The 25,380-nt window shown below is 43.0% G+C and overlaps 1 protein-coding gene across 5 annotated transcripts in view; it reads right to left on the bottom strand.

The window, feature by feature from the left end:
- The window catches only part of LOC6047387 (probable ubiquitin carboxyl-terminal hydrolase FAF), a 319,428-nt gene that overhangs the window by 32,047 nt on the left and 262,001 nt on the right, over positions 1-25,380 (bottom strand). For all 5 annotated transcript variants that reach the window (XM_038251497.1, XM_038251495.1, XM_038251494.1 and 2 more), the window contains one exon: positions 13,657-14,003. In XM_038251497.1, the coding sequence (XP_038107425.1) occupies positions 13,657-14,003 (347 nt within the window). The remainder of the gene's footprint in view (positions 1-13,656; positions 14,004-25,380) is intronic.

Below are 25,380 nucleotides of genomic sequence, written 5' to 3'. Positions count from 1 at the left end.
GATGATTGCTTGGATAGTTGTTCTGCTGTAACCGTTGATTTCCGCTGTTTAAATTTTTTTTAAATTTATATTTATTCAGATTTTCTCTTCCATGTACATTCATTCAGTTAAAATATTATTGAGTGTCCAATCACAATCGATGACTTTTCACCTCAATTTTAAATACTTGCAACTTTCATTTATTCATGAAATATTGTAGCTTTCGCTATTCAGTGATTTCAAATGTAGGAGGTCCTACATGTACAAAAGGGAAAAGGGAAACCTTAAAAACTAACTTATAAACAATATAAAGAGCGGATCAATGCAGCTGAAGACTGCAATGATTTTTGTCAAAATGCACCAATTATCTTATTGGACATAACATCCGAAGTGTCAACTTCGGCTAATTGATGAAGTTCACGGGTGCTGAACCAGGGAGGAAGTTTCAGAATCATTTTCAGAATTTTGTTCTGAATCCTCTTCCTGTTTAAGTGGTATACGCACTTCGGAAGGAACCGGTCAAGAAAAAAATCAAATGGGCAGCAGCGGCAGCTAAAGCAAGCCAGAGAGGGTGAAGAAAAGCCCCAAGAAATCGCTCCCTCTCCTTTGTTCTGCTGTTCGTAAAGCCATTTCTTGACCCCTTTCCTTCCGATCAGCGTACTAGCCTTTAAGCAACAGCTTGTCCAGTTCGGCATAGCATAAAGCATGGCAGGTCTGAAAATTTGTTTATAAATTAACAGTTTATTCTTGAGACAAAGTCTAGAATTCCTGTTTATAAGTGGATACAAACATTTAATATCATTGTTATTCGAGCATTCGTTGGAGAATGTTGTCTTATTCAACATGACTCGTCGCGTCCCGGCGGAAAACGCCGGCAATATCGCCCTACCTGCGGCTCAAGCAGGCAAAAAAGTGAGGATTTCCAAAAGGAAGGTTAATGCTTCAACTGATGGCCAAAAACCGGGGATTTCCAAAAGGAAGGTGCTTTTGGAAGTGACATCGAACAGCAGAAAGACCAAAAAGATTGACGGTACTGTACCGATAAATGAGGAGGAGGAGAACACTTCGTCGCACGAGGAAGAACAACAACTTTTTGTTTGCATAGAAATGAAAGAAAAAAAACGTTATCAAAAATGGTTTTTAATCGTGTTTCTTACCGTTGTTCATAAAAATTGACAAAAGGCTTTACTACCCAATTTACAACATTTAATCAACAGCATACCCGAAAAAGCTGATTGTTTGGTAAAAATTAGAAAGAAAATAACTGTTAGTCATGGAAAAGGCTTTAGCGAAAATGATGATTAGGGGATATGAAAATTCGTGAAAATTAAGTTTAAATAAACGGCAATTGGCTTAAGTGTCCCTTCGGGGAAATGACATTCGGGAAAATGGCCGATTAGGGGAAATGGCATTCGGGGATATAGCCGATTAGGGGAAATGATATTCGGGGAAATGGCATTCGGGGATGTGGCTGATTAGGGGAAGTGGTATTAGGGGATGTGGTCAATTAGGGGGAATTATTTTCGGGGAAATGGCATTCGGGGAAATGTCATTCGGGGATATGAGCTAGACCCCTTAAACTTCATTATACAACGGTTCAAACTTAAACGTGTTTTTATTTTGAGAAGCTCTTCTAGAGCTCCTTTAACTTTCTGTCTCTTGAGCGCCTTTTCTTTGATGAAAAAATAAATTTAGCAATAAGTATGAATTTTTAAAAACACTTCGGTAGAAATATTCATACAATAGATTTTGGCGCCCCTAATTTTTTATATATAAATTATAAGCCAAATTATCTAGTTATTTGTAATTCTATTTTATAATTCAGCGGCCTTTCTTTTTCAAATATCTAATGAGGATGTTATAGCTGACATGAAAATTTTGTACAATCATCGATTTCGGCGCCCCCCAGGGGCTGGCGCCCTAGGCGGTAGCCAACCGCGCCAACCCCTACACGCAGAAAAATAAGGCATATTTGAATCAAAAAAACATTTGTTGACGGGACCGTGGTGTAGGGGTAAGCGTGATTGCCTCTCACCCAGTCGGCCTGGGTTCGATCCCAGACGGTCCCGGTGGCATTTTTCGAGACGAGATTTGTCTGATCACGCCTTCCGTCGGAAGGGAAGTAAATGTTGGCCCAGGACTAACCTAAAGGTTAGGTCGTTAGCTCAGTCCAGGTGTAGGAGTCGTCTCCCTGGGTCCTGCCTCGGTGGAGTCGCTGGTAGGCAGTTGGACTAACAATCCAAAGGTCGTCAGTTCGAATCCCGGGGTGGATGGAAGCTAGGGTGTAAAAAGAGGTTTGCAATTGCCTCAACAATCAAGCCTTCGGACACTTAGTTTCGAGTAGGAATCTCGCAATCGAGAACGCCAAGGCAATGCTGTAGAGCGAATAATTTGATTTTTTTTTTATTTGAAAATCAATATTTTTGGTGAATCAACGCTAAACGTCAAAGCAACTTTTTCAAAACAACAAAAGATTTTTGTGTAATTGAGAAAATCAAGGTTTGTTTCAACTCAAAATCGGCGTTGATTACATTCAACAAAATTTTTGTTGAAACAAGCCTCGTACAGGCTGATTCTACAAAACATTTGCGTGTAGGTACGGCGCTGATTCCAACTCTCTTAGATGCATTCGAAAGGTCTTTTCAAGCACTTCAAAATGTTCATAACACCATCACCTCAATCTAATGTGAAATTTCCCGAGAATTTTGAATATGTCAAAATTGAAACCAAAAAGTGCCGTCTTGTTGGCCTACAGAGCAATAGTTAACGCTACAGAGCAATAGTCTAACTTTTTAAACTTTTCAAAATTTTATGAAAAGTTCTTCTTGAGGTACTTTGAACACTTCTCTACCACAGTCAGTATGATTCTAAACCATTCCGTAAGTATTTTAATTGTATTCCTTCATTTTGAGGAAAAATCGCGAACCCATCAAAGTCACCCCAGCTATCAAAGTCATCACGTTTCACGGTACGTCCTATATACCCCTTAACTACTTTCAAGTATATAGGCCGATTCCTTTTCATCGCATTGCTAATTACTCATCAGGATCAACTCGGATCTTCTTGCACCCTTCGACAAAGTTGTAGGAAATTAAATTTCCTACAAGAATCTCACACTTAAACAAATGGGCGAGACCTGCGCCACCTCCTGCCAAAATTCTGAAGCGATGTTTTCCCCATGTATTTTTTCGATTTTTCCCATCTAAACTTCAACGATAAAAAGCGACCTCTGAACCTTAACCAATTTGGCTCAACATTGGCACAGTTACTTATTATTGTTGAAAGGAACAGTGTTCACCTTTATGCCTCCTCCTTGGCTTGCCGTTTCTGCACCAACCTTCTGTTGAGTTGCCTCGGCGTTTACACGCTCTCATTCCCGCCCAAAACTTTGTCGCGTGCGGTTCGATATTTTCTCGCTGAATAAAACGTTCTTTTGTAAAAGTTAAACGCGAGTGTTTTTCCTTTCGCCGATTCTCATCTCGTCGCGGTAATCCGCTGTGCACTCCGGACAAAAGTCCGTCAGGTGATGGTCCCAGAAGTGGACGAGCTTTGGTGAAAAGGACGGTTCCACGGGTACTCGCTGGTGCTCCGCGTCGCGCGCGGTTCACGGGAAAAAGTGAGGTTGGAATTGGGGTGAAATTTTGTTCGCGAGTTGGACAAAAGTGCGTGCAAACAAAAGACAAAAGTGCTTGTGAAAAGATGGCCGATCCGAAGACAGGAATCACCCGGTTGAACGAGGCCAACTGGTCCACGTGGAAGCTGCGGATGGAAGCGCTGCTGGACACGGAAGAGCTGTGGGACGTGATCGAGGAAGAAGTCCCCGCAGCGGAGCAACAGGATGCTGTCTGGACCCGGAAGGACCGGAAGGCGCGAGGTCATCTGATCGTTGCGTTGGAGGACAGCCAGCTGCGGCATATTAAAGGCAAGGTTCACGCGCGGGACATCTTCGGGGCTCTCAAAGCCCACCACGAACAGGCGATGCGCTCCGTCCGTGTTTCGCTGCTGAAGAAAATGCGGGGGGATGGCAACCCTATTCCGACCAAAGCAAACTGACAACAGTCGACATTAGCACGGTTGTCAAATGAGAGCCCACAACAAAAGCACTAGCTGTCAAATGGTAGCCCATAACAAATCATTGTTTGGGTTTTTGATTTTCAAATTTCCCGCAATTCAATCGATAAATACCTGAAAAAAAACACGCGAATTGTGTTGCTGATGGCAAATTCTATCACATCCTTGGAGATTCCATCCCAATATTGGCTGAAAATTCATATCGAAAAAAGTGATTTTTCTGTTAACCTTTTTTTGCTTTTTTTCTTTTAGTCGATCAAACAGTGCGCCCGTACATTGTGAATCGGCATTACACATTTTTCAGTTTGGTTTTACACATTTGCATGGGACTTTTGAGTTTAACCAGGATAACACACTTCGTGTTACCAAAGTAATATGAATAACACTGATTCTGAGTGTTTGTTATCTGAACTTCCAAGATGGCGGCTTCTTCGCTACCCCCTGAGAAAATGTGTGCGCTCATTCTCCCGGATGGCGGCGACCTTGTGGCGCATCTGCGCGAGTTCGAGGTTCTTTTCGACCGTCTGGAAGTGGCCGGAACGTCGCTCGACACGGACACCCTGATCTGCATGCTGCTTCGAAGCCTCCCGTCGTCGTACGATGGGGTCGTGACCGCGCTGGATTGCCTCGCGGACGATGACATTTCTCTCGAAATTGTCAAGGCAAAGCTGGAAGATGAGTACAGCCGGCAGCAGGAGCGGATGGGAGGTTCTCGCCAGGTGGAGAAAGCGATGCGGACTGCTGAAAGCAAGAACCGGAAGAAGCCGCCGAAGTGTTTCAACTGTGGGCAGCTTGGACACTTCAAAGGGAACTGCCCGAAGCTCGGCGGAGACCAGAAGAAGGGTGGAAGTTCGTCCAAGCCGGACGGTGGCGGAGGCGCGAAGGCGAAGGCCGCGCAGAACGATGCGCGGGGCGTTGCTTTCACCGTCGGAGGAAAGCAAACTGCCTGCTGGGTGATCGACAGTGGTGCCAGCGCTCATATGACCAACGACCGGGAGTTATTTGGGTCGCTGCGTGAGTTCGCCGGTGGCAATATCACGCTGGCGGACGGTAAGAAGAAGGAGATCCAGGGAGAGGGCAGCGGAACAGTGTTTGGCATCGACGGTGAAGGAAGAAAAGTGAAACTCGATGTCCAAGAAGTGAAGTACGTGCCGGGACTGTCCACGAACCTGATCTCGGTCGGGAAACTGGCCAACAAAGACTACAGTGTAGTGTTCGACAAGGTGAGCTGTTCGGTAGTGAGTGACAGTAAAGTGATCACCACGGGTGGACGCCACGGAGGGCTCTACTACCTACGCCAAGCGGAGGAGGAATCGATGGTAGCCGCCGAACGTCGGCACAAAGTAGACTGTCAGCACCAGTGGCACCGACGACTCGGTCATCGCGACTGGGCAGCGGCGGAGAAGCTGGTCAAGGATGAGCTGGCCACGGGGATGAAGGTAACGGACTGCGGTCTGAGACTGGAGTGTGAGTGCTGTATGGAGGGGAAGTCTGCTCGGCTTCCGTTTCCACCGGTCATCGAACGGAAGTCGTCAAAGGTGCTGGACATCGTCCACACCGACCTGTGGGGACCGATAAAAACCGTTACGCCAAGCGGTAATCGGTACGTGATGACGATGATTGACGACTACAGCCGCTTCACAGTCATCTACCTCCTGAAGCAGAAGTCGGAGGCGGCCGATCGGATCAAAGAGTACGTCCGTTGGGTGGAGAACCTGTTTGGCCGCAAGCCGCGGGTGATGAGGTCGGATGGAGGGGGAAAGTACGACAACCGTGAACTCCGCACCTACTACAAGGCGGAAGGGATCAAGCCTCTGTTTACCACCGCGCATTCCCCGCAGTCGAACGGCGTCGCTGAACAAAAGAACAGATTGAAACTATTTAGGACTTACCCACATTAGTTTTTGCCAACGGTTAGCTAGTCACAGCACAGACTCACGGTAATCGCAGGGTCGGCTGCGCTAGTCGCCAACGAGGAGATACGCGAACTTAACTTTGGGAACTTCACTTTTCTTGAGTTACGGGTTGAATGAAAACTCCTTTTTTGGGAGACGGAAAGGGAAATTTATTTAAAGAATTTAAGTCGGTTCAAAAGTGTATATTTGTGAGTGTATGTGTGTGTGGGGGACTCTGTACGTACCGCTGCCTTTCTGCTGACGACGACGATCTGCTACTCAGCCAGTCCGCTGGCCGCGAGCGCTCGCGTTCGTTGCTGAAGCACCGGTGCTGGTTCTCGACGTGGTGGGGGTGGATGGTAGGTAGAGCACGGCTTAGGGACCAGGCCTTCCCTCCTTGACTGGATCGGCCGATCGGGGACCTGCCCACGTTGACCAAACCGAGAGGGGGGAATTTACGCTCCTTTGGAATGAGAGCCACGAGGGCCCGAGCGTGCTCCTTGGAAATTATGGTCCACGGACCAGAGCAACTGATGATCTTTGAGGATTAGACGCAGTAAGCCGGCTCCTCCGCACTTACGCAAACTGGGCCGAAGAGCGAGCGATCTGGCGGTCAAGCGGCGTGCTTAACTCGCAAAATGGCGTTCACGCCAAAGGACAAAAGGTCCTGGAGGACAATGGGGAAAAGTGATTAATTTTTTTAGCCGTACAGTCATCCCACATATTCGGAACAGTTTACAGATCGGCCAATGTTCAACAAATTATAGAAAATCGATAATTGAACATAATGATTTGCTTTTACCTTCATGGGAAAGCATTTCTTGCGATCTTTCGATTGATGTATAGACCGGCTGTACATTGTTACGTTTTATATCAAGTTTTTAAAGAAAAACATTGACCCTTGAAATCCACAACTTCGGAACACTTTTTTCTTACGATGTAAACAAACTTTTTTTTCTCTCCAGGAGTACATATTTTTTACAAAATAATGACTTCACACACTGAGATCAACAAAACTCATGCTTAGTAATGTTTTATGAATGGTCTGATAACTTTTTTTGTGAAAATATCAGTAAAATTCAGGTGTTCCACAATTGTGGGAGGCACAATAACATCCCACAATCATGGAACAGGCCATTTGGAGGCAGTGTTTTGCTGCTCCCAATAAAATAGTCTTGATATTAAGTTTTTTGTTCAAAAAGTACTACTTTTACTAGTGAAATAGCAAGGCAATGTCCAAATAAAGGTCCTAAAAATAGTAGGGTCGACAGAAAAGTTGCATTTTGCATCCTATTGACAAATTTCCACAAAAGTGTTCCGAATTTGTGGGTGTTCCGAATATGTGGGGTGACTGTACTACTAGATAGGGTAGTTTAGCTTAAGTCGTCCTTCCGCATAGCCGAATACGGGGTTTAGAACATACCTGAACGACTGGAGGTGCACTCGCACAAATTTCCACCACTTTCACTTCTAGTCCTTCGCTCTACTTTTTATAACGGTATAGATCGCTCACTTGCCTGGGAGAATGTGACCGTTGGCGGTCTAATTCTCGTCCCTTCAAGCCTTTTGGTCGGTGATACGACATTACGTCACGTGACACCCATCACTTTTGGGCGTTGTCTACCACCCCCTTTGCGATGTTTTAAGACGAAGACAATACTGTCGCTGGTTGTTGGTTTGTCCCACCGTTTGTGTGTTGTTATAGTGTGTTAACAAGTTGTGTTTTTTTTTATTAATTTCCCCTTTTTACTAACCCTAATAACTAAATTACATTTATTTATTTACTCCCTAATTCCCTACTAACCCCATAGCTAAGAATCGTGAACGTTCGCATTTATTTTTGGTTTATTGATGTTGAAGAATGAAGGACTTGTAACGAGTGGTTACAAGATCGTTGACGGAAATGGCCACCTGCATGCTGAACGACGCAGTGCTGGACATGCGGTTCTGGGGCGAGGCCATGATCACGGCCGCGTACCTGCAGAACAGAACGTCGTCCAGATCGATCCAAGGCACTCCTTATGAGCTCTGGTGGGGACGAAAGCCCGACTTGAAACATCTTCGGGTGTTCGGCAGCGAAGCGTACGTTCATGTCCCGGGTGTCAATCGTGGCAAGCTGGACAGTAAGGCAAGAAAGCTGGTGTTCGTCGGGTACGCATTCGAGCAAAAAACGTATCGTTTCGTCGACGTGGAGACGGACAAGATCACCGTTAGCCGTGATGCCAGATTCCTCGAGCTGGGCAACGGCACGTCAACGATGGAGTGGTCAACGGACAACCCAGATGAGGAGATTCAACTGAAGCCGTTCGTCGTCAAGAAGGAGGAGCTCAAAGAGGAGGACACCGTCGAAGAGGACACGGCTGGTGACGATGTCGCTGGCGGCCAGATCAGCGAAAGTGACGACGAAGAGTTCCAAGAGGCAGAAAGCACCCCAAACGCAAGCCCTCGTCGGTCGACAAGATCGAAACTTGGTACTCGGCCGCGTTACCTGGACGACTTCGAGCTGGAAAACGCAGTCGGGATCGCGGCGTGCGCTGTGGAGGAACCCGTCGATCACAAGGAAGCGCTGAAGGAGCCCGTTTGGCGGACGGCGATGCTGGACGAACTTGAGTCGCACCAGCAAAACGGAACGTGGAAGCTGGTTCAGCTACCGGAAGGACGGAAAGCGATCGGGTCGAAGTGGATCTACAAAGTGAAGCGAGACGAGAACAACCAGATCGTGAAGCTCAAAGCCAGACTTGTCGCGCAGGGCTATGCGCAGCAATCTGGAGTGGACGTGGAGGACGTGTTCGCACCTGTCACACGTCAAGCAACCTACCGAACGTTCCTCACGGTGGCGCTGAAGCATGGAATGACCGTGCGACATCTGGACATAAAGACCGCCTATCTTTATGAGTCGCTCGAAGAAGAAGTGTACATGCGCCAACCACCGGAACCAAGAACCCGGGAAGGAGCAGCTCGTGTGCCGGCTTCAACGCAGTATCTACGGATTGCGGCAGTCGGCTCGCTGCTGGAACAAGCGCTTGATGGAGTACTCGTGAAGCTTGGCTTCGAGGCGGCCGCAACAGATCCCTGCTTGTATGTCAACCATCGCGGACAAGCCAAGGTGTTGCTGATGGTGTACGTCGATGATCTTTTGATCGCCTCGACGGACGAACGGAAGATGGCGGAGACTTGTACTGGACTGAAAGCGGAGTTCGAGCTGACTGATCTCGGCGAGATTCGTCATTTCCTTGGAGTCGGGGTAAAGCGCGAAGCCGACGTGTACAAGCTGAGTCTGAAGAACTACACCAACAAGCTGCTCAAGGAATTCGGCATGGAACAGTGCAAGGCTGCCGAGACGCCGATGGTTCCGGCCTACCTGAAGGTGGAGGAAGCTGGAGAAGAATTCATGGATTCGACGAAGTATCGTAGCCTCGTCGGAGGTCTGCTCTACTTGGCCATTGTTGCCAGACCGGATATTGCTGCTGCGGCGGCGATTCTCGGCCGGCGATTCAGCGCACCCCGCGAGTGCGACTGGACTGCCGCGAAGCGAGTGCTACGATATTTGCAAGGTACTCAGGACTATCGACTACAACTCGGCAGGGACAAGAACCAGGACCTTGTCGGTTTCTCTGACGCAGACTGGGCCGGAGACGCCGAGAGCCGTCGATCGACGTCCGGGATGTTGTTCCAGTACGGAGGAGGAAGCATCACGTGGGCGAGCCGTCGCCAACCTTACGTGACGCTTTCATCGATGGAGAGTGAGTATGTCGCCCTCTGCGAGTCGTGCCAAGAAGCGGTGTGGCTCAGACAACTTCTCCGTGACTACGGAGAGCAACAAGACAATCCGACGGTCATCAACGAAGACAACCAAGGCTGCTTGGCGTTTGTGCGTTCCGAACGAACGAGCCGACGATCCAAGCACATCGACACGAAGCAGAATGACAGTAATTAACTATTCTGGGGTTAAATATAAGAGACGAGCACATAGAGTCCCTTAGGAAGATTGCTCCATAGGGCGACACACGTATCTACCCGGAGATTTCTTACACAAAGACAAACATTTCATACTCACGTGAACCACACTAATTTTCAACCAAAGACTAATATTTAGGATTTTAAATAAATAGGACAAACACAGCTTGATTGAGACCATATTTTAACTTTTTATTTAGATTTTAAGACTTTCAGTAATTTTAAGAGCTTTTAGGGGTAATAAATTAAGGGAAAGACTGGGGGATTTGTTTTAATGTGTATTTGTGTACGTTACTTGCATGCATGCGTTTTATCGTTGGGATTTGTACGAAAGCGACCGGAGGGACCTAACTCGGTTAGGAATTTTTAACGTGTTGTGGTGTCCTTCTAACCGTCCGTGGTGCCGTCACACTCCGATCCGTACTACTTTAGGCTTATTGGCAGGGTTGCCACAAATACAGATTTATCTGTATTTTACAGATTTTTGAGGTGATTAGGTCATACAGAATCTGTATATACAGAAATACAGATTTTAAGGAAAACATACAGATATACTGCCCATGATCGCATAAACTTCATTTTCATCGATTTCGAGTTAATGATGCAGTTTGGTTCAAAATTGTGTGTTCTTTCGAAAGAGCCTATAACATCCAGTACTTTGTTCTAGAAATCAGGAGGAAATCCAGTTTTTTCGCGAAAACTTAACACGTTGCCTTATGTATGGGAGAAACTTCAAATGCGTTTTTCTCAGCTTGCTGTTTTTGCATATGGGACATTTATGCGAACATGGGCAGTATACAGATTTTAACGAATGTTTAATTAAAATTAAATAATTTTCAATTTTGTTTAAATGGCTGAATGAGCCCAAACATTAAATTTTTGATTGTATGGCATTTTTACGCATTAAAAAACGATAAGGAATATTGCGCAATTCCCACTAACTTGGACTTCGCACTAAATTATTGCTACCGATCGCACTATTGCGACTTGTCAAATTGCCTTGGGATATTTAAATTTTCCGCAAAAACGATCAAAACGAGCCGAGGTTGCTCGTTCAATTTCACCTGTCAATCGCACTTTCAAAGTGCTAAAAGTTCTGTTCGGTGGAAACTGCGACTGGAATTGTAAATAAATAAAACGTGGTTGCCTACCCAAGTAACCATCCAGCACTAAAAGAAATCATTAATAGGCTGTAAACCAGCATTCAACAGCTAATCTGCTGTAAAACAGCTAATGTGAGAGCAAATCAGCTCTAAAGCAACTGCTCTAGCAATAGCTGAATTGCAGCTGATTTCGTGCAGGTACTAGCAACACTGTCATAATGTTTCTAAAAATACTGGCATCACGTCTGCCATTTTGAGTGAGTGTGAGAGAGAGTGAGCGAGAAGGAGAACAAAGCAAAACACAGCTCTCGCTCACTCGTTGAAAAATCAACATGGCAAGCAAGATCCGGACTGGAAAAAGCTGCAACTGAACACCTTTTTTTACAATTTTCGTAAGTATTACAAAACATAAATAGTTTTTCTCATTAATAAACAAACAATTATGTTTCAGGAATCAAAACCCACGTCATGGAATTCCAACATGACATTTGTGTCGAGGAAACACCAACCATTGGAATCGTTCGGACTTAGAAGACAGCGGACAGCGATCTAGGCGGACATTTCGCGATTGCAGTGCCACGGTTGCAGGTACGAATAGCGAGTATCATGTAGTGTTTTTTTAGGTTCGTGAATAAACCATGTGATGCAATGTGATATGTAATAAAAAAAAAAATGTCTTCAAACCCAAATCCAATTGAGTTTTCATTTCCTCTCAACGAAATATATGTACTCTTGAAATCGTGGGGCAGAAATCTTTTACAAATTTCGAGTGTTTGGTTAAAGGATGCAACGGCAATTGTAGCTGTTCAAACACTCAAGTAGAACATTTCCCAAACAGGCGTGACGACCCGGGCGCAGGAACCATCAGTTAACATCGAAGACCACTTCTGATATCTGGCATCACATCCCCAACAAAGCAGATTCAATCAAATAAATTGGCTTCTCCGCTCGAACAGCTGAGTCGGTAAAGTGGTAAACAAACTAAAATTAGAGTTGAGAGAGAGTGTGAGAGAGCAATATTTTGCCTCTCCCAACTTTGTTGACATTTTGCAGGGTGGAACAGCCACAGTAGGGTCCCAGCTGGAAATCAGAAATATAAAGTCCAAACTTAGCTGCAAATCGGCTGCAAAAGCGCTTTTGGTGCTGGACAGTGATTTGTTTTAGTGCTGGATGGTTACTTGGGTAGCTTTTCAAACTCTTGTCGTCAAAGTGCGAGAAAAAGTGGGGGCTAAATCCAAGTTACAGTGCAAGAATCAATAACAATTTTTGAAAAATAAACATATGTTTATTTTTCAAAAATTGTTTGAAAATGTCAATACAGATTCCAAATACAGATTTTCGTCCCCTTATACAGATATACAGATTGTTGACCCTCAAAAATACAGAATTAAATGTGGTAACCCTGCTTATTGGTTTTAATTTGTTTGTGGCACTTCACCACAGAGTGACTTCACTGTTTCGTAACCAATTTTTAACGTGTAATTTAAATTAGGATTTTTCAATTACACTCGCGAACTTTCTTCCCGTGTCGTGTGGTGACGGACGATCAAGCGGGGCGATCACTGGCCTTCACCACTCCGGACCGAAAAAGCAAAAGAGGCCGACACCATCGTCTGCGCCCGTATTTATGCGCCGCCTAGCTGTTCCCTCCAGAACTGTTTCCTGTTTTGCCACACGGATCGGTGACAGCTCGATGACACTGACGTACGGGGTGATGATGGTGTTCGCAGGGGTGGGGATAACAAAATTCATATGGGTTGGTGTCTCAGATTCAAAAGGCCTTTTTCCCTAATATCGACTATTTAAATTATTTAATTGCATGCTAACATAAAGTAACAAACAGTTAATAAATAACAGATAACAAATAGATAAATAAATAATTTAATAAATATCAACACTCCTAAATCTGAAAGACACCAACCTGGACGCTCAATAAACATGAAATATTATATGTTCAAAGTGTAAACACAGAACAACAAATACTGCACATTTAAACATTTACTGACAATATTTTCCAATCTTCCTTTTATCATGCTGGTTTGGTGTGGTTGGAGTATGATTTTATTGCAACCGATTTTCAAAAGGTTACAAGAAGTACATCCACGAGTTGTGCCTGAGGAAGGAGATCAAGCTGGAGTATTGCCCAACCGACCAGATGACTGCTGACGTGTTGACAAAACCGTTGGGGCCAAAGAAGCACCGGGAGTTCTGCTAACTACTCGGGCTCGAGCAGCATCAGTGAGAAGGATCACACTGAGGGGGAGTGTTGAAACGAACAGTGTTCACCTTTATGCCTCCTCCTTGGCCTGCCGTTTCTGCACGAACCTTCTGTTGAGTTGCCTCGGCGTTTACACGTTCTCATTCCCGCCCAAAACTTTGTCGCGTGCGGTTCGATATTTTTACGCTGAATAAAACGTTCTTTTGTAAAAGTTAAACGCGAGTGTTTTTCCTTTCGCCGTTTCTCGTCATGTCGCGGTAATCCGCTGTGCACTCCGGACAAAAGTCCGTCAATTATTACCTAAAGAATCGAGCCAGGGGGTATCTCGTAAGATTTTCCAAAATTTGCATTTTTTTTCTTGTCACCCTAACCTATCATGTATCAACCTTGACTTTATGAGTGAATAAGTGCCTTATAAGATACCATAACTTACCTCTTCTGGACATATTTCAAAAGCCATTTGCAGAATATTTTTGGCAGATTGTGATCTTTCTAATACAAAGCTATTGGTGCTATCATTGCTTTGCGCAGGAGGAGACCAAGAGTTATAGTTGTACTGTCCTCCCGATCCTCGGTGTCTATCCAACTCATCTTGTAGCCATTCCACTGCATGTGTCCATTGTCGGCGCAGTTGCATAGTATTGCGCAGCATATTCAAAGCAACTCGGCTTCGACTAAACAGTTGAACCAAACATTTAATGCATTGATAGGCTCTCTTTTGATAGTTCAACTTGTTACGCTGAATTATATCCAGTAAGCCTTCTCTGTCATCAGAAATGCCTGAAAGTACCAGAAATATGTGCATTGAAAAAGTTGGTAATAATAATAAGGCAAATAAACCACGTGGACACTTTTTTGAAATCTCAGACCACCCCCTCATGGAACATTTTCATATAAAACAAATATTTTTTGTATGGTTCGTGGACAATCGCTGACAATCGCTCACGTGAGTGCTCATTTGCCTGCTGAAGATAAAACTCCGACTTCTAGAGTTCCTTTTATGGTGAGTCAAATTTGAATGATTTCAAATGTCTACCTTACGAAACATTGCCGGCAAGGAATCGTCGAGGCAATAAAATTAGCGCACCGATTTCGAGTGTGTTTTTGTACTTTTCTCATTTGATGGAGTACACAGCAAAAAATATTAGTAATCCAGCTGCGTGAAAAGGCCTGGGTGAAACATAAATTTTGCACTATTTTCTGAAATTCTGTGTAATATTACACCTTGAAATATGTAACCCATCAATATGGGAAACCTACTTGACCGAAATATCAAGCTCATATATGCGTTTATACTTTCGATTCTTCATCGGCCTGATGGCCGAGCGGGCTAAGGCTCCAGTCCGTACTATTGGTGCTGGGTTTGAATCCCGTCGGTCGCAGTTTTTTTGTGTTTACAAAAATTGTACATGCATTGTGTAATATTAAGTGTCTTTTTTGACGAAGGTGATGTGCATGCTTTTGCATGCGATTTTATCGTCGGATTTTTTGCTGTGTATGTGAAAGTGGGACAAGATGACCATATGGGGCAAGAAGAACAATTATTCTCGTGTGTGTGTGTGTGTGTGTGTGTGTGTGTGTGTGTGTGTGTGTGTGTGTGTGTGTGTGTGTGTGTGTGTGTGTGTGTGTGTGTCCTTCAGCATAATCTCAGCAGTCTAGCGTGACAATTTTTTGTTCAATGAAGACTTCAGGCGTAACTTTTTTGGCGACATTCCCTTTTGTCAATATTTTCACCCCTTTGCAATACAAAACATTCAAATCGGATTTTTTGTCGATCCGGGTAAATCAACAAAATGCTCTCTTGTTATTTCTAGTTTCAGCTTACCGATTTGCGAGTTATTTTAGACAACTGATAAAGGTCTCTTGAGTTTATCCGGTGCCGGTGTGATCACCGAATGTTGTAGTTCCGGTGCACAAGAAAGGTGACAAAAGCAGCGTCAAAAATTACCGTGGAATCACCTCTCTCTCGGCTTGTTCGAAGGTTTTCGAAATTCTTGTCAATAATGTTCTGTTTGACTCTTGCAAAAACTACATTTCCACGGATCAGCATGGCTTCTACCCTAAACGCTCTGTTGTCACGAATCTTGCTCAATTCGTGTCACATTGTCTTCAGGAAATGGATGCTGGAGCTCAAGTCGACGCAGTGTACACAGACTTGAAGGCGGCGTTCGATCGGGTTGACCACGGAGTTTTGCTAAAACGACTGGAAAGACTCGGAGTCTCCGCCGGTCTCGTTCGTTGGCTGAAGTCTTACCTCACCAACCGGATTCTGCTAGTCAAGATTGGGAACTCTGAGTCAGACATGTTCATAAGTCTCTCTGGCGTTCCTCAAGGCAGTAATTTAGGTCCGTTACTGTTCATACTTTACGCCAACACCTGCTAGGCCACTTCGTCTACGCCAATATCTACACCCGAGCAGGGGTAAATAACACGGGAATACCAAATTTCGGTATTGCTTGGGCAAATAACAGGGACCAAAATGTGCACTTGGTTGCCCAGTAATAGATGGTAAAATACCATAAAATCAAAGAGTCTTGAAAATAGAGCGCGGACTCGGAACAAATTTCCATTTAATCCATGGTACCAACCAAAGGTACAACCGTAACGCCTTCGATGCGTTATGATTTTTTTGGCGTTATGGATACCCGTTACGAAAGTTTTTTTTCATCACAGCAAACCGCCCATTTTTTCAAGTTTGACCGTTTGACAGATTGGAAAAAAACAAGAGCATTGTTTTGCATTCCAAGCTCCCGTTTTCGTGGGAATTACCAAATTATGCATTGGGAAGTGATTTTTGCATACAATCATTGGCAGTGACAATCAGTAGCAGAAAAATCGTCATTGAGGGGCCTGGTAGGGAAAAGCATATTAAACAACAAAATAAATAAGCTAACTTAAACGTTTGTTCCAGGTCGCCTTGCGTTGCAACACGTCGCGAGACAGATACGACACGGTGAAAAAGATCATCTTTACGGAAAGTCCAAAAGATACAGCTTGTGCTACCTTTCCAACGCCATCACTGACGATTCTTATCATTTCCGGTCGAATTGTCGCCGCAAATCTGCCGGGCGGCGAGGGTCATCCGGATGAACCAAATTTTTGGAGAAATAAATAACACGATACTCGATGATTACGTACTAATTGAAATTTTCAATTTAATTGTTGACTTTAAAATACAAAATAAAACAATGGAATCACCATCAAAAGAGTTTACGTGATAGTCAATTTTCTGCTGCTTGAGATGTAAAAGTTTCTGGAGATGAAGAATCCCCGGGAAGCATCAATCCGTTGTATTTACGCGACTAAATATTCTAATAAATAAAATTACGAGAACCTGTCGGTTGGAGCACAGGCCGTGTAGAGTCGTGGTGTTTATGATCACCTCCGAATACATTTCCTTGATTGGTTCCAAAGGTGGGTGGCTTCAGCTGTAGAGTTCTTCGCTGGGGGAAAGTGTGTACATACGTTAGAGTTAAGAGGTGTGTGGAACGTAGTTCTATAAGAGCCCGAAACAACAGAACGAAAGAGGATTTCTGGGATTGCCGGTAAGCGGATGGTCGAAGGATTGAACTGTCAGCGTCAGCACTACTACAGGCCGTTCTTGATGAGATTAAAAAAAAAGAATTTTCGCTCCGCTTCGGTTCGGTCTTACTGGACATCGTGAATATTTTCCCTACCTGGGAAACAGGTCCACTCTCGGTTCGCCCGGATGCTGAGTCAACCGATCAACAAAGTTCGGAATACAACAATTCTCACTGGACGCAGCCGAGAAAAATAAGCTTTCCTATATGGTCAGTTAAAGGCGCGGCATTCGCCAACCAGGGTAGGTAAACCATCACCATCGCACTATCATTGATGCATATTTCGGTACGTTCCTCGTCTCTTAAAATTTCTCTTCTCTTTCGCAGCCGAGTGATGGTCGGCTTGCTATCGCGAATATCGAAAGCCCAACGAACCGATGAGAAATACCGTATCGCTGGCTCCGATGGAAGTATCGTTCCAACCGGAGAGACACGCACACGAAATTGCTGTATACATACACTGGAGCTCACGCACACAAATGAACTCATTTCTACAGGGCTTACGGGCGTGAGAATTTCACGATTGCTCTTTCTCTTGCTTTTTGAGTGAGGGGACTGGCCGTGTGAGAGATTTTTTTCCGTCTTACGCATCGGTTTGTTCGTTGCTCGCTATTTCATCGGCGTCGTTTTCGCTTCGCTCTCTTGATGCAGTTTTGGGAGAGCGCCGAAAATTTGATGATTTGAGCGAGGGACGATATTTAAAAGCCCTCGCCATCGGCGAGGAAACGAGAAAATACCATCCCTGTCGCCAACTAAATAACCGGACTACCTGAGACAGAAACTGGCCGCCACGACGTGCAAATACTCTCTCTGTGGCGTGTGTCTTACTATCAACTGTTTAGACATTTATTTTTTCCAAACAGAGAAAATTTTTGACATTTAGAAATGTCATAAAAAACGTAACGCCTAGACTCCACTGAACATAAAATGCTCAACCCATTTTTATTTTTGCTGGCTGCTGCGATGTGCATGTACCGCGTGTACCGCGTTACGGGGTCAAAAATTAATTGCCAGTGTACCCCTCTCATTTCCCTTCTCTCTGATAAAATCATACCAAAGTCTTGTATGTGGAAGACCACAACAATACCAAACCATGATATTCCAAGTTTGAAATTTCCGGTTTTCAATGAAAGCCTTCGCTTTGAGACATCATTTTAGCGCAAAATTAATTATTTTGTCAAAATTGGTCAAAATTTTCCCATAGTTTCAGAAGAATTTGATAAAATACTGAAATTCCAAAAGAATACCAAAATGTGGTGTTCGACCATTGACAAATTCTGCAATTTTGCAATATCAAAACAATACCTTAAATTGGTATGATACCACATTTTGCTCTTGCATAATCCTTAAGACAATTTTTAAAGGGTCCAGGAATACCAAAATTTGGTATTGATACCAGAGAAAGGTATTATTACGCATTACCCTTGTTATTTACCAGGGGCTAGCTGGGCGGCAGCCATCTTGGTGGTTAGGATAACTGCTGTCGCACGAGCATGAATACAACAACAAAAGAAAAATCAAAACAAACAACATTTAATTTGCCTTCGGTGTGACTGTTACGAATCTTGTTCTGAGCGATTTTAACCCGTTTAAAATCAAATTTATCAAAATGAAGTGCTATGTGCCGTCTTGCCAAACCGACTTCCACCACCTTCCGGAAGGAATTTCTAAACATAAGTTTCCTACCGATGAGGACCGGCAACTGGAGTGGGTTAGGGCGATTTCAACAGCCGAAAGCGTCGATTTGGATGCGAGCAAGATCGATTTCCGCCTGGAAAATGTTTGCTCAAAACATTTTGACCAAGCGTTCATTTATAAAGTTGGCCAGCGTAATTTGCTTTCTAAGAATGCTGTACCGTTTACGCCGTTCCGATCCGAAAGCTTGTAACCTGCCTGCTGCAGTTTACCATCGCAACAGTAGAATTCTGCGAATAATAAGAAGAATGCCCTAAGCCATCCCGATCAGGGCAAAATTTGATCTTTTGTCTTCTAGATTTTTTATAAAACCACTACTAAGTGTAGTGTTTTTATAAAACCACTACACTTACAACACAAACAATAAGCCAAGAACCATCATCATCATCATCGATCGCGGCTTCCCAGCAGCCGATCGATGCTGATTGCGCGTTTACTCTCGCGAGCGCGTAATCTCCAGCGAACTGCACGCACATTTGGAACACATGCACATGATATTGGGCAATTTAAAAATCGAAGGCCGATCATTGATTGATTACCCTAGCACGTGAGCACATTTAGCACAGACCTGTAATCATGTCTCATGTAAAACCACATTTACATACCGGATCAGCATAATCCATGCCAGCACCAAACCAATTTCCCGAGGGGGAAATCAAGCCGAGCAGTTTGAGCCACCCTAGCAACGCCCCGGTACTCACTCTCCAATCTCTTATCGGCCGACGTCAACCAGAGCCGTGAGAGATAACACGCGGCGCGATCGGCCAACCAATATAGCCGATCGTCGCCCGCAGATCATCATCAGTCACTGGTTCAGCATCAAAGAGACCGCCTCGATCGTCGACCCGTCAAGTGTTCCGCCAGACGATTGGCCAGCAGAAGTTTCGCTTATTGTGTTTTCTTGTGGTGAAAACCGTCTCACCAGTATAATTTCGCGGATTTTGTGGTTTTGAGACAGATTTGTAATTTTTGTTGTTTCGCCTAGGATAAGGATATCGGCGTGGAAAATTAACCGCACTGGAGTGCGAGGTGCCGCGGTACCGAAAATTGGTCGCGGTGGAGAGGTAGAGTGACGACCCTCCCTCGTGTCTTTAATTTGTGCTAATTGGTGTTTTTGTACCGTTTTCCGTGTCTAGTGAGGTGGCGTCTACTATCAGCATGGAAAGCATGGCCATGCTGGAGTAGTTGGATAACTTGAGATCGGTAAGATTCAGCTGTGAAACCGTCTCTAAAATAAGTCCCAAAATGTGCTTTTGTTCGTCGAATGTGTTCTAATTGTTCTGTCTGCCATTGTGCAGGCCTTCATTTCCTGTTTCACAATCTGAATTCCATCATGGCTGGAGCCGTGGTGTGGAGCAGTGCGCTGCTGTGCATTCCTGCCGACTGGACGGCGGGGCTAATGCACCGGATGGCCGGCGTTCTCGCCGGTGACCAAGCTGGGTTCTGCCCGGGCAGCAACGTTGTTCCAGATCGTCGAGGGATACACGGGGGTCACACACACACACAGGTTTACACCCGCAACTCTAGTTTTAAGGACGCTAACTAGGTTTAGTTCGCCAATATAGATGTAAGTACGCTAAAGTCCCCTCTTTTATTTCTGTGTAGGTTGAATTTATCCTTGTCTTGGGAGGGCTGGTTGATTATCTGGGATTCTGTTGGAATTCGACCCATTTTTATTGTTTCCTGTGTTCTTTTGCATCTGTGCAGGAAATGGTACTCCTGCTATTCAATAGTCCTTCATATTGTCTCATGCTCGCACTTTCCCCGGAAATGGGAGATGACAAGCTTTGTAGAAAATTGCATGACACATTTTCTAGTAGATCACATTTTGTAATTATAGCGCCTTTCTAACGGTATCCGACAATCTAAATGGACAAAGTTATGGCCAAGCATCTATGCAGCCAACCCACCAATCCGTTTTCGGCCTACCTAGAGGGGCAGGTCTGGTGAATGAACATCCGATCTCAACCCAATCAGCTACGCGTTCCTCAGCTGGTAGCTGTTGGCCTACCTATGGGCCAAGGGCAGGTAGCGCTTCACATGAACATAATTCATCATTATCCCGATCAGCATCGCGTATCTCAGCCGGTCGTAGTCGGTCTACCTGTAGGTTCCCGACAGGTAGCGCCACAGCAACGACAAGCTATAAACATCTACACTCAACCCGCTGTATTTCCATCGACCGTGGTCGTCTTGCCACGTCCAGGCCAAGTGACGACTCAGATGAACCCCCATTCTCAACCCATCCAGCATCGCGTGCTTCAACCCGCCGTCGTCGGCCAGCCTGCAGGTCCAATCCAGCAAGTGCCGCAGCATTACGGCGTCGTCGGCCAGCCTGCAGGTCCAATCCAGCGAGTGCCGCAGCATTACGGCATCGTCGGCCAGCCTGCAGGTCCAACCCAGCAAGTGCCCGTCGGATATTTTCTGATCAACGGAATATCAGCTGAAGCTAAAATGGACCTGGTCAACACAATGCTGATTGCGTTACACGATGCTGGTGTGACGATTAGAGCCTTAGTTTTCGACGGCACACAGGCAAACCTCAGCATGGCTCACTTGTTGGGCTGCAACTTGAAGATCGATTTCGAAAAACCGCTTGTGATCAAGTTCGAGCATCCATGCAGCGAGCACAGCGTGCACGTGCTGTTAGATGTGATGCACATGTTGAAACTCGTGCGCAACACGTGCTATGGCCGGAAGGTGATAAAAACCCCACGTGGCGAGGCCAAGTGGGAGTTTTTAGAGAAGCTGAACGAATTCCAGATTGAGAACGGTGCGAAACTTGGCAACAAACTGAGTAACAATCATATACACTTCAGCAACAACAAGATGAAAACGATATACGCCATACAAACGATCAGCAACGGGTGTGCACACGCACTGGAAGTTTTGAAGGTTTTCAAAGATGAGTTTCTCAGCTGTGACGCAACGATTGAACTGCTTCGAATTTTTACCAATTTATTTGATATTTTTAACTCCATGTCACCCAACCCGAGCAGGGGTAAATAACACGGGAATACCATATTATGGTATTACTTGGCATAATAACAAATACCTAAATGTTCCCTTGGTTGCCCAGTAATAGATGGTATAATACCATGAAATCATACCAAAAAACTGTATGGGGAAGACCAAAGCAATACCAAAACGTGCCATTCCAAGGGCAAATGAATACCAGACAATAACAACTTTCCGGGTAAATAAAAATCTCATTGGACAAAAACAATGCGAATTCTCTATAAGATTACAGCGGGAATTCAATTTGGCTAATGGGATTGCAATGAGAAATGGGTAGAATTTTGATGCTATATTTAAATCCTTCGAACAAGCAGGAAAACGAAGTCTTGCTTGGAGAGCCAAAAAAAATAACAGGTAAATAAAACTAGAGGAATACTGGAATCGAACTCATGACAGGTAAAGTGCAGACACCATTTTAGCTACCCGTTTACCAACTGAGCTAACAACGCTTGTTGAAAACGAGCTGCTGCTGCATCAACATGTTCTAGCTGCAGGCAAAAATATCAGGAAATTCCAAGAAAGAGAAACAAACTAAACCAGAACTAGCTAGGCTATAGCCCAGGCAGCGTGGCATTTTTCGTGGGATTTTCGAGGATGCATGATTTCAACTGAATAGGATTCATCACAAATCCAATATTAAAAGGATTTTAGAACGAAGTTCGAATACCACATGCATACCAACATTTTGGTATTGAAAGAGTTATTTTATCAAATTAACAAAGATTGACATATTTATTTTGAGATTATCGATTATGACGAAAAAGGCACACAATGTTAAGTAAAATCCATTCTAAAATTTTAAATTTTTCACGTTGAACCTATTGTTGTCGTAAAGTTAATCGTCGAATTATATAAATATTTTTCTTTTCAATTTCAAATGTATCAGCATACTTTTAAGAATGTTAATCATCATTTAAAATAGATTTTTTTTATGAATCACCTTTATTTTATAATATTTTTATTTAAAATACCTTTACAATACCAATGTATGGTATTCCCTAATTTATAAAGATCATCAAATGACTTTTTTAGACCAAAATAAAATAGTTGGCTTTAATTTGGAGTAGATTTGCGTTTTAAAGTATGTAAGAAAGTAACAGTATGTCAAAATTCGACATTTTCTTAAAATTTGCTCAATAACGAAACAATACCAAAATTTGGTATAATAGCACAGATTGATATTAACTTACACTTTAGACATTTTTTCAAGGGCTCGTGAAAACCATAATTTGGTATTGATACCATTGAATGGTATTATTTTGCATTTCCCTTGTTATTTACCCATGCTCGGGAACGCCACAGGCTTTAAACGGCCGCTTTCAGCAAGCAATTTCTACCAGTACCGAGAGTTTTTTTAGTATGCTGAAAACTGCATCAAAAATCTGGAATTTGACGACGGTACGAAGGTAGTGAAATCGAAAAACAAAGTTGGTTTTGTGGGCTTTTTAGTTGCCATTCAATCATTCACGGAAATGTTTCATTTGTATTGTGAACAAATAAATGAATTGGTTGAGATTTACGCTTATCGATTCAGTCAAGATCACCTTGAAATATTTTTCGGGTCGATCAGATCAAAGTCCGGCTGCAACAACAACCCTAACACAAAACAACTAGAAGCCATCTACAAACGATTGATAAAAAAAAACAACCAGATAATTTGTTCAACAAAGGCCAACTGCACCGATTTCAGCGAAACACTTAATCTGTCAGCTCAACATGTTCCTGAATCGGCACAGCAACCGGAAAACATCGAAGAAGGCGAACATCTGGCGCCTCCAGAAAACCTAACACTCACTTTGATTTATAAGCAAGCGTTGTCAATCAAAACGAAATTAAAGAAAAAGGTTACCTGTCCAACGTGCTCCTGCGACAACCAAATGCTACATTCAATTATAAGAATTTGTCAAATTGTGGAGAGTATTTTTAAGGTAAGTTCATGATTTTAATGCTAAACATGTTTACTTTACTAATAATAACAAAAAAAAAAAACAGGATGAAACACAAGGCCAAAGTAACGTGAACATGGAACAACTTTATCACCAACTGGCAACAAGATCGACTACGCAAGCAACAGCTTTTTTGATTTGTCCGAACATCAAACTTGCTCTGAGATCATCATTCACACGGTGATCGATCAATACCTTCGAATCCGGATAAACACTTTTGTAACTGATAACAATAACCACTTCAAACCAACACACCGTTCGATTCGCAACAAGCTAACGATCTTTGAAGGTAAATAAATCGAAGAAAACGAAAACTTTCCGGCACGAAAATTTAAAACTGCCGTTTTATTGTCGTGAAGCTTTTATTTAGTACTAGGTATATGGCCCTATTTTGGACCTACTATGCAAAGCGTCAACACATTTCGCATGGTTCTCAGGAACGGTCTGACTAATTTGGCTCGTTTCAGGATTGTTTTGTGCCTTAATTTGTGCTTAACAAAGTGTACTATTGAAAATTGAAATTAATTTAACCATTTGATTGTAATAAGCATTTCAAGTAAAACATTTTTTGGATGCTTTTTGGACTTATTGAATGTATTTTGGAGACATCGCTGAACCTATTTTGGACCCACACTCTGATTGGTTGAAATTTGGACAACTCGAATTTCGGCGTGCGGCGGCAACACGCACACATACAAAAAAGTCGGTTTGATAAACCAAAGGGCCTATCCACGATTATAATTTGGAAAATATTTATTTCAGAAATTAAATAATTATGATAAAACAATGAATTTGAATTTGAAAACGTTTTTTAATTATATTGAATGGAAACTGACGCATCTTTAGCAGGTCTCTGTCCTATTTACAATTTGCGTATTTTTACGACCTAATTGTTCAAGCATTAGAACATAAAACACAACCCGTTATGAGTCGCAATAAAAACACCTTAACTTAAAATTAAATTAACGACAGAGATACACAACAAGTTACAATGAAAAAAGGTTCTAAAATTTACGCAGAGCTTAAGTTCAAATATGATTAAACAATGAATAAATTTTAAAGGGAGATTATAGCTTGTACCTTGGTGTGAAACTTTCTCATCTGTCATGTTAAACTTTACAGTTGCTTGACAAAAGTTTAACTACATGTTGCACTTTTAAAAACAATGTAATATTTGAAAAAAATCTTTGGTTGAATACCAGGGTGCCTTTGATAGTCATAGTTTGTCTTGTTAAAATCAGATTTGAGGTGTTCAAACATTATTTTTACTTCGAACTTACCATCACTTAGGTTGCTGATATAATTTTTAAGAAAATCATTTATGTCAATATTTAGTTAAGTATGTTTAGAAGCTTTTTAACATAATACATATAAATTTTAGGTAACATTGTTAAAAATTCAGAACTTTGCCTGAAATTCGTTGAAACTAGTTTTGTTTATTAAGTTATAGATTTATATTACATGTTTAACTGAATTCAAAAAACGAAGCAAAAGTTTTTACATTTTATGTTAATTTTGTTTTAATGAAAATGCCTTTAAATTAGGAGATGTTTTTTGAATTATATTTCAAAAACCAGTAATATTTAATAATATTTGTTATTTACAAACTTATTTTACCTTTTCCTAGTAGAAGATTGTCCGAAGAATCCGAAAATGCATTCCGTTTTACGATTTAAAATCATGTTCATTGAGAAAATCATGACACTTTGAGAAGATTAAATTAATGCTATTCATCAACATTTTCTTAATTATAGTTAAGGCCGTTGCAAATATTTTTCAAAGTTTATGTCGCCACCCCCCCTTCAAAGTTGGCCTGAATAATCAGGGGGCAAAAATAATATTTTTTCGAAAAACTTCAAAATTTTCATGAAAATTATAGTTTAATCAACTGAAAACCAGGTAAAATGCATTTTCCCG

Source organism: Culex quinquefasciatus, chromosome 2, assembly GCF_015732765.1.
Source record: "Culex quinquefasciatus strain JHB chromosome 2, VPISU_Cqui_1.0_pri_paternal, whole genome shotgun sequence".
Classification (NCBI taxonomy): Eukaryota; Metazoa; Arthropoda; class Insecta; order Diptera; family Culicidae; genus Culex; species Culex quinquefasciatus.
This window is presented reverse-complemented; position numbering and strand designations above follow the sequence as displayed.